This window comes from Heptranchias perlo, chromosome 31, assembly GCF_035084215.1.
Source record: "Heptranchias perlo isolate sHepPer1 chromosome 31, sHepPer1.hap1, whole genome shotgun sequence".
NCBI classification, from domain to species: domain Eukaryota; kingdom Metazoa; phylum Chordata; class Chondrichthyes; order Hexanchiformes; family Hexanchidae; genus Heptranchias; species Heptranchias perlo.
The window spans coordinates 35,365,531-35,375,537 of record NC_090355.1 but is presented as its reverse complement, the minus strand read 5'-3'; the positions used below and the strand labels follow the sequence as shown (position 1 = coordinate 35,375,537).

Sequence of the window (10,007 nt, the reverse complement as noted above, 5' to 3'; positions counted from 1 at the left end):
CCCGCCTGGAGACGGGGCCTGCGGGGCGAGGATGAGTTCCAGGGGGGCGCAAGGTGGGTGATTCCCGGGCCCCGCGGGGCGAGGATGAGTTCCAGGGGGGCGCAAGGTGGGTGATTCCCGGGCCCCGGGTCACTGAGAAATCAGGTCGGGGGGGGGGTCCCCGGGAGCGGGTCGGTGTTTACGGGAGGTCCCCGGGAGCGGGTCGGTGTTTACGGGGGGGTCCCCGGGAGCGGGTCGGTGTTTACGGGGGGGTCCCCGGGAGCGGGTCGGTGTTTACGGGGGGGGGTCCCCGGGAGCGGGTCGGTGTTTACGGGAGGTCCCCGGGAGCGGGTCTGTGTTTACGGGGGGGGTCCCCGGGAGCGGGTCGGTGTTTACGGGGGGGGGGGTCCCCGGGAGCGGGTCGGTGTTTACACGGGGTCCCCGGGAACTTGTCAATATTTGGAGGGAGTCCCCAATCCAGGAATGTTTGCTAAGAAAGTCTTGCATTTCTATAGCGCCTTTCACATTCTCAGGACCTCCCAAAGAGCTTCACAGCCAATGAAGTACTTTTTTGAAGTGTGGACACTGTTGTAATGTAAGAAACGTGGCAGCCAATTTACGCACAGCAAGATCCCACAAACAGCAATGAAATAACAACCAGATAATCTGTTTTCAGTGGTGTTGGTTGAGGGATAAATATTGGCCCAGGACACCGGAGAGAACTCCTTAGCTCTTCTTCGAAATGGCGGCCGTGGGATCATCTACGTCCACCTGAGAGGACAGACGAGTCCTCGGTATAATGTCTCCTCTGAAAGATGGCACCTCCGACAGTGCAGTGCTCCCTCAGTACTGTACTGGTAATGTCAGCCTGGATTATGAGCTCAAGTCTCTGGAATGGGGCTCGAACGCACAACCTTCTGACTCAGAGTCGAGAGTGCGCCCCACTGAGCCAAGGTGGATGTTGTTTAAAAAAAAACCATTAGGCTATTTGGTCATGGGGCTGGGGGAGAGAGCCCATTGTCCACATAGGCACTTCCCAGCGCGAGCCACTGGACGCTGTTCCAGAGGAGGAATGCAGGCTGCTTTTTGCCCTCCCTAACCCAGCAGCAATGAAGCCAAGTCCCACTTCTGACATTGTGTCCTTCAAACACACAACGATTTTTACACAGTCTAAGGATACGGGGTATGCCATTTAGAACAGGGATGAGAAATTTCTTCACTCAGAGGGTGGTGAACCTGTGGAATTCTCTACCACAGAAGTCATTAAATATATTCAAGAAGGAGCTAGATAAGTTTCTTAATGCTAACGGGATCAAGGGATATGGGGAAAAAGCGGGAACAGGGTACTGAGTTAGACGATCATCCGTGATCATTTTGAATGGCGGAGCAGGCCCGAAGGACCTAATGGCCTACTCTTACTCCTATTTTCTATGTTTCTATGTTTCTGAGATCAACTAATTGAGCACAATATTTATGGAACTGGATCATTTAATTTTCTTTTACTTCTGTATTTTGCATCCAGGTGAAAAGGAAGAGGATTATGATGAAACTAACCCCTTCTCCTTTAAGGAATTTATTAAGATCAAAAGTCAATCAACAGCAAAGGGGGACGGGATAAAAAAACAGACGCATCAACAGCCGAAGGTGCGGTACAGCCCACGCTCTTACAACAACTCCCATTTATACAGCGCCCTTAATGTAATAAAACGTCCCAAGGCGCTTCACAGGAGCGTAAATCAGACAAAATCTGACACCGAGCCACATAAGGAGATATTAGGACAGGTGACCAAAAGCTTGGTCAAAGAGGTGGGTTTTAAGGAGGGTCTTAAAGGAGGAGAGAGAGGCGGAGAGGTTTAGGGAGGGAATTCCAGAGCTTGGGGCCCAGGCAGATGAAGGCACGGCCGCCAATGGTGGGGCGATTAAAATCAGGAATGCACCAGAGGCTAGAGTTGGAGGAGCGCAGAGATCTCGGAGGGTTGTAGGGCTGACGGCGATTTAATAGTAACTTTCAAAAGGGAATTGGATAAATACTTGAAGGGGAAAAATTGCAGGGCTTTGGGGAAAGAGCAGGGTAGTGGGACTGATTGGATAGCTCTTTCAAAGAGCTGGCACGTTGGACCAACTGGCCTCCTTCTGTACTGTATCATTCTATAATTCTAACTCGTTGAACTGTAATCATTAAAATTATTGATGCCACCGTATTAGTTGTCTTGTCAAACTGATCTACGCCACCAACCAGACTTTTCGTTTTTTAAATAATATGCGCAAATCCTCGGGAAAGTGACTGCTCTTATTTTCCGCAGGTTCCACTTAATCGTGTTTTTTCACTGCCTGTCCCCCCTCTTTCCCCCGCAGAAGTCCGCAGGAATTCTCTTCGAGGGGGGTGTGACTGCCCCCAAAGGACTGAACCTGAGTCTGAATTTCCCAGAGCGTTGTTTCCCAGATCCGGTGGCCCAGAGTCCTTCTTTGGATGAAGAGGACGATGACTGGAGTGAAACGTACCGACCCGCCGTTATCGAGGCCGCCCACGAGTTCAGCTTCACCGATTCTCTCCACGGTGTGTCCTACGCCCCGCTAACGCTGAGCAGTCCTTTGTTTCCGCTGCAGGACAGCGCCCAGTACACATCGCCTGAGTGGCAGGAGGAGGAGGAGGATCATATTGAAGGGGACCCTGCCTCAAAACACAGTCCCCCTTGCGACGAACGTGACACTCCGACAGAACACTTTGATTCAGTCGGGGAGGTTCTTTATCAAAGTCAGCTACTAAGCAACGAGAAGGTAAGTTTGCTGGATTTGTTTTCACTTTAGACCTCACTTTACTGGAATATTGTTTCTCCGGTTTTCTCCCCCGAAGGGGTGGACTTGGGGCGGGGCGGGGGTCCAGTTGTCGAGGCGCAGGCAGCCCTCCAGAACCTCCCCAACTGACGAGCCCGGTCGTCCTTTTGTCGCCCGATCTTCACACTCTTGGCAACTTTCCACTGGAGTCACTGGATAGCAGCGGGATCCCTGGGTGATTTATTTTTTACGATGTGTCTATTGACACCACCGTGTCAGCCAATGAGTTGGAGGTGGGGCTGGACTTAGGGTAGGACTCACAGCAAACAAAGTCTTTTTAAACAAAGCCTGTACAAACTACAGCAAACAGATCTCACAACCGAAACTACAGCAAAGTCTCCCGATAAAAGCTCCTGATAATTATTTCTCCGGCAAATTGCGGTGAGTGGAGGATAGTTACAGAATACAAATTCTGTGCGTAAATTCAATCCCAGTGACTTCAGCAGTGCAGCCTCCAGACGTGATGGATGAGGGAATTACCCAATCGTTTTCATTCAGGCCGGGATTTGTGTCACTATACGCAGCCTTTTTACTTTCACCTCCCTGGCCCGGAGGCCGACCAAGGCCAGGAGTCGCTTCGAATAACTCTCGTTCCCGTTTCAGCTGAAAGAAGAAAACGCTGTGCTATGGAGAGAGGCCAAGGAGGCAAAGCAACAGGCGAAGGACTGGACAAAGAGGTGGGAAGAGCTGAGTTTAAAGAGTTTATGAAATGGTATCAAAAAGGGGATGGAATGGGAATGGGAAATGGCGTTATAACAGGGACAACACCTCGATTTTAAAATTCAAATCCCCTCCATGGCCCTCGCCCCTCCCTATCTCTGTAACCTCCTTCAGCCCGACAGCCCTCCGAGATCTCTGAGCTGCTCCATTTCTGGCCTCTTGTGCATCCCCGATTTCCATCGCCCCACCATTGGCGGCCGTGCCTTCAGCTGTCTAGGCCCTAAGCTCTGGAATTCCCTCCCTGACCCCCTCCGCCTCTCTCCTCCTTTTAAGACGCTCCTTAAAACCCACCTCGTCCCTGTCCTAATATCTCCTCATGTGGCTCGGTGTCATATTTTGTCTGATTTACGCTCCCGTGAAGCACCTTGGGACATTTTACTACGTTAAAGGCACTATATAAATGCAAGTTGTTATAAAGAATAATAATCTGTTTTCACTTTTTTGCCCCTTCAATAATTTTCTCTGCCAACTGTGTTCCCACTCCCTCTCGTTTGCACCTCACTCAAGTGGCCATTATGCATCTGAGTCTATACAGTGAGTGTCGGCTGGCTATTCAACTGTGGAGGAATCGCAGCCGAGCCGTTCGTGGCCTGGCCTGACATCCTGCACCTCCAGCAAAGGGGCAAATTGCAGTTCCCCTACCATAAAGCAAAGTTAAACACCGGTGTATTTTATTCTAGTTCCCCTTAATGAACCCCAGGTAGCTGGGGGAGGGGTTGGAGACTGACCTTTCATCTATGCAGCCTGGGTTCAGGTTCAGCCCAGACTGATTGGGTGAAACTGTTGCGTGCCAGCTGTGGTGGTGCCACAGGAAATGCGCCTGGGCAGAATCACACTCGTGCCTGGTAATCATCTCACTCAGAGGGGCTGCAGAATGGCTGGTCTGAGAAGCATATTTACTACATAGGTGTATCAGAGGGGAGGGATGTGTCTGAGATTGGGGTGAGGGTCATTATTGGGGCAGACTAGATACATCACTCACCTTGAGGGACACAAAGATAGACGTAAACAGGAGGTATCTGCGTGTTGTAACACTGAGTGTCCACTGGTCACTCCCTAGGGTCAGGAGGCTGGAGGAGGAGCTGGAAAGAAGGAAAATCAAAGAGGAGAAGGAGACGCGAGCATTAGAGTTGATGGTTCAGCAAGTGGAAGAGAATCTGCAACTGATGACGGTGAGAGAGAGCGGGGAGGTGGGGGCGCCCAGTGAGAGAGCGCGGGGTGAGGGGGCCCAGTGAGAGCGAGTGGGGGAGGTGGGGGCGCCCAGTGAGAGAGAGCAGGGGGAACGCCCAGTGAGAGAGAGCGGGGGGAGGGGGGGAACGGTGAGCGAGAGCGCGGGGGGGGGGCTCGGTGAATGAGTTGGGGGGGGCCAGTGAGCGGGTGGGGGGGTGCGGTGAGAGAGAGCGGGGGTCCCAGCGAGAGCATTGAGAAGGTTCTGGTGCAGGACCAGACCCCAACCTGAAAAGAGTGGGGAAAAGCGAGTAGTAGAGAATCATAGAAAGGTTACAGCACGGAAGGAGGCCATTCGGCCCATCAAGTCCGCGCCAGCTTAATGCAAGAACAATCCAGCTAGTCCCACTCCTCCGCCGTATCCCCGTAGGGCAGATTTGCGTTATGAGAGGGTGAGTTAGACGGGGAGACTGTGTGACATGTCTGGATTATAACACGGTGAGGATTCAGGGAGAGACTGTAGGAAGTGGGAAGAGAGGAGAAAGAGCTTGGGGGCTGGAGCTGCAGTTGAAACAGTTCCACTCATTGGCCTGTATATCTCTGTTATATTTAGAGGAGTTGGCTGGAGGGTAGCCTTACAGGAGATCGTTTAATGTCTGACCTCTGACAGTGCAGCGCTCCCTCAGCATTGCACTGGGAGTGTCAGCCTGGGACTATGGGCTTGGACCTGGAGCAGGGGCTCGAACCCACAAACCTGCTGACTTGGAGGCAGGAGTGCTACTAAAGGAGCCAAGCTGACATTTCCAGCTGGTGAGGCTCCCAAGGGCTGCAGCATGGCTGGGGGAACATTGGGATTTCTCCCAGGAGAAATGCAGAGGGTTTTTTTGTGAGGGGAGTTCCCTTTCCTCTAGCCCAGGAAAAAGAAAGACTTACATTTCTGTAACACCTTTCACGACCTCAGGACGTCCCAAAGTTCTTTACAGCCAATGAAGTACTTTTTGAAGTGTAGTCACTTTTGTAATGTAGGAAACGCAGCAGCCAATTTGCGCACAGCAAGATCCCACAAACAGCAATGTGATAATGGCCAGTTAATCTGTTTTTTTAATGATGTTGGTTGAGGGATAAACATTGGCCCAGGACACCGGGGTGTACTCCCCTGCTGTTCTTCAAAATAGTGGCCCTGGGATCTTTTATGTCCAACTGAGAGGGCGAACGGCGTCTCAATTTAACGCCTCATCTGAAAGACGGCACCTCCGACAGTGCAGCACTCCCTCAGTACTGCACTGAGAGTGTCAGCCTGGATTATGGGTTCAAGTCTCTGGAGTATTGAAGCCAATCGTAGCGCCCCTACTGCCAACTCAGTTGTGTCCGGTGAACTCGGCACAGGCCAGGGGTGGAAGCTGGGACTTGCCGTGGCTCAGAACCACACTGGGTGGAGCGTGGGAGGCAGCTTCACCGATCTCTGGACTAACCGAGCTGCATGTGGGAAGCACTTTGCAATGAAGTGACTGGTTTTGGAAGTGAAGTTGCTACATCTATTTATTTATTTATTTCAGAAACGGGCAGTGAAAGCAGAGAACACTGTGACTAAATTGAAGCAGGAATTTGCAGTCATGCAGGTACGGCAGTGGAGTCTGTAACAGAGAAAATTCTACAATTAATACAACATTTACAGCTTTTCATTTATCACTCTTAACAGCTTGATGATTTCCTGTGGTAATTGTGTTTAAAAACACACATGCACACCGTTTTCAGTAGGGGTCACTGGATAGTGATCGGAAGCAGGAACTCCAGCTGAACTCTCTGTTTCTGTCTGTCTCTCTCACTCTGTCTCTGTATGTGTGAGTCTCTCTCTCTGTATGTGTGTGTCTCTTTGTATGTGAGTGAATGTCTCTCCCTTTCTGTCCCTCTCCCTCTCTCTTTCTGTATATGAGTCTCTGTATGTGAGTCTTTGTCTATCTGACTCTCTATGTCTCTGTGTCTCTCTCTCTCTCTGTCTCTTTCTCTATGTCTTTGTCTGTCTCTCTCTCTCTCTCTCTCTCAATGGGGTGTGATTTTAAACCCCAAGAACGGGTGGGAGTTGAAAACAGTTGTTTTTTTGGGTCGTAACCGCAAAATTTTCGGACTTGGTATTCCCAGTGGGAAGCCTGTACTTTTACGCGTCAATGTTAAATCCAGAAATAAAGCCGGGTTGCGGTCGCGACCCAAAAACCAACTATTTTCAACTCCCACCCGCCCCCAACCCACCCGTTCTTGGGGTTTAAAACCACCCCCTATGTCTCTCTCTATGTCTCTGTCTCTCTCTTTCTCTTTCTCTCTCTCTCTGTCTCTTTCTCTGTCTGTCTGTCTGTCTGTCTGTCTCTCTCTCTCTCTCTGTGGATGTGGATAACGCTGATTCTCTGTTTTCTGTCTAACAGGCCGAACTGCAGCAGAGGAAGGCTGAGAACGAGAGGCTTCGATCTGGAGACTCCTTTGCTCTGAACTCAGTAAAAAACAATGCCCGGCTCGCATCAGACTATCTAGTGAAGGCCGCACAAGGGGCAGAGACCTCAGTAAAGTATGCAGCTGATAACTTGCTCCTCACATGCAGGAAGGCCTCTGATGCTTTACAATAAGGAAAGGGATATGGTGGACACTAATCATGGAGAAAGGGGAGGGGAATGGAGAGATTGGGGGAAAGGGGAGAGGTTAGGGTGGAAAACCATCCTATACTATTTCCCACACCCCTCAATCTCGCCCTATATCTCCCACACCCCTCAATCCCACCCTATATCTCCCACACCCCTCAATCTCACCTTATATCTCCCATACCCCTCAATCTCAACCTATACTCTGTCTCATTCACCTCTCACTAATAAAACGAAACGGCTCCCTCCTGAGTTTGCTGACACTCTTGTGCTTCCGTTGTGAACACTGGGAGAGGGTGGAATTGGATTTCGGCCCCACTGTAATAGAAAGCTTCCTGGCACCTGTGGATCTATCCCAGCAGAATCAACATCTTTGGGAGAGGACGGGGAGAGAGTTAGCAAAAAAGCCTTTCTATAAATTTTATGTAAAATACAACTCAAAGTTACAGTGGAGAATAATCAGTAATAATGTCAAACTTGCTGACTACCTCAAGCTTGTACTGGCTCTGCCTTCTAAACTTTTTTGTCCCTTGATTTCAGACAGCTCCTGTCTGGAGCGGAAACTCTACGTCTGGTGTCTGAGCTGCTGAGGACCATCGACAGAATCTCGGAGCTGTCACCTCAGGACAAGGAGGAGGAACCCAGCTAATGCTCAGCCCTCAGTCCCAGCTCAGCGCTGCACTCTCACCAATCTGTACATTTCCCACCAGAGTATTTATGAACACCACACCCAGCGCTGGCCCCAGTTGCCCCCTGACCCCAGTTGCCCCCTTTCATTCAGCGGGATCCTAGATATCCATTTCCAGCCTTCAACATTCCAAGTGTCCTCATTGTGTGAAGGTGAAAGGAAGATGAACATAATTTAGATGCACTATTGATGTTAGTGAGTAAAATGGGAATAGCAGTGGTGAATTCTGCCCATCTTTGTCTCTCTAACCATTGTCTGAAAAAATACTCCATCGCTGCAGCTGGTTGTTTTAAAAAAATATTTTGTTTTAAATTTAATTTTGTGAAGTGTATAACTAACCGGGCTTGCCCATCCAGTCTCAAGGGGTGGTGAAACCTGTTTGGTCATTTTCAAAAGAATACAGGAGGAGTGGGGGAAACGGTACTGCCCACCCCTGCCCCATGCCACACAGGGTCACTCCCCAGGCTGCCCGCTCCCCCTCTGACGATAAATCGCCCTTCCTGTAGATTAACTGCCCGCTGCTCCCCATTGGCTCAGTGGCCGCATGGACCAGGAGGCGCCCAGGCTTGATCTTTGACCTCCGCTCGGTCAGCTGACCCCAGCTGGAGCTATAATTGGCCTCAACCACCTCGGCGGTGGGGAAGGGGAAGGGGAAGGGGAGTCAGCCAGAGGGTCCAGCTCTTGCTCACTGTCCAGTGACCCCTGCTGGAAAGTGCATTGGTGTGGCTATCAGTTGAGGACAGCACCAGTTCAAACTTTGGTGCCCACCGAGACCAAATAGCCCCTGACACACACCCGCACACACACCAATACCATCCGTATGGGTGAGGTAGAACATAGGAACAGGAGGAGACCATTCAGCCCCTCGAGCCTGTTCAGCTATTCAATTAGATCAGGGCTGATCTGCATCTTAACTCCATTTACCCGCCTTGGTTCCGTAACCCTGAATCCCCTTACCCAACAAAAATCGATCAATCTCAGTTTTGACATTTTCAACTGACCCCCAGCAGCCACAACTTTTGGGGGAGAGAGTTCCAGATTTCCACTCCCCTTTGTGTGAAGAAGTGCTTCCTGACATCACCCGTGAACGGCCTGGCTCTAATTTTAAGGTTCTGCCCCCTTGTTCTGGACTCTCCCCACCAGAGGAAATAGTTTCTCTCTATCGACCCTATCGAATCCTTTAATCATCTTAAACACCTCGATTAGATCACCCCTTAATCTTCTATATTCAAGGAAATACAAGCCTAGTCCGTGCAACCTGTCCTCGTAATTTAACCCTTTTAGCCCTGGTATCTGGTACAATGGTGAAGACATATGCCGTGTAATATTGCATTAGCGAGAAAAGAATAATGTGGATTTTCAGTGAAATGTTCTTCACTCAACTGGTTTTGAAGAAACTATATTTTTAAAAATATTGAGATATGTATTTAAGAATTTGTATAATATACTGGAATGATGGAACTAATTTATAATTCATTTAAATATCAGCATTAAGTAAAAGAACCTCCTGGATCCAGGTTGATGAAAATCTCTCTGTTTCTCAGCCCATCCCCTGGCTGCCTTCTTCGCTGGTTCCACTCTCAGTCCTTATCCATCCACCTTCTTGGTCTTGATGTCCCCTCTAGTCTCAAGTGGAACTCCTACGTCTCCTCCGTCACCGAAGTTGCGTCCAAGAAACTCTTGTTACCTTTTCTGTCAAATGCCCCTTTTCCCGTGGCTCAGTGGGCAGCACTCTCGCCTCTGAGTCAGAAGGTTGTGGGTTCAAGTCCCACTCCAGAGACTTGAGGCGCACAATCTAGGCCGACACCTCCGAATGCAGTACTGAGGGAGCGCTGCACTGTCGGAGGTGCCGTCTTTCGGATGAGCTGTTTAAACCCTAAGTCACGTACAGGCCCAGACCAGGTAAGGACGACAGGTTTCCTTCCCTAAAGGACATCAGTGAACCATTTGGGTTTTTATGACAATCCGACACCTTCATGGTCACTTTTACA

At 50.1% G+C, this 10,007-nt stretch overlaps 1 protein-coding gene across 1 annotated transcript; it reads left to right on the top strand.

Moving 5' to 3' along the window:
- The first annotated feature begins 28 nt into the window (after window positions 1-28).
- Window positions 29-9,547, top strand: entr1 (endosome associated trafficking regulator 1). The gene is made up of 8 exons (XM_067969993.1): window positions 29-106; window positions 1,502-1,623; window positions 2,335-2,757; window positions 3,418-3,491; window positions 4,595-4,706; window positions 6,258-6,320; window positions 7,119-7,258; window positions 7,869-9,547. The coding sequence occupies exons 1-8, from the start codon at window positions 85-87 to the stop codon at window positions 7,975-7,977; spliced, it is 1,065 nt and encodes a 354-aa protein (XP_067826094.1). The 5' UTR covers window positions 29-84; the 3' UTR covers window positions 7,978-9,547.
- Window positions 9,548-10,007: the final 460 nt, after the last annotated feature.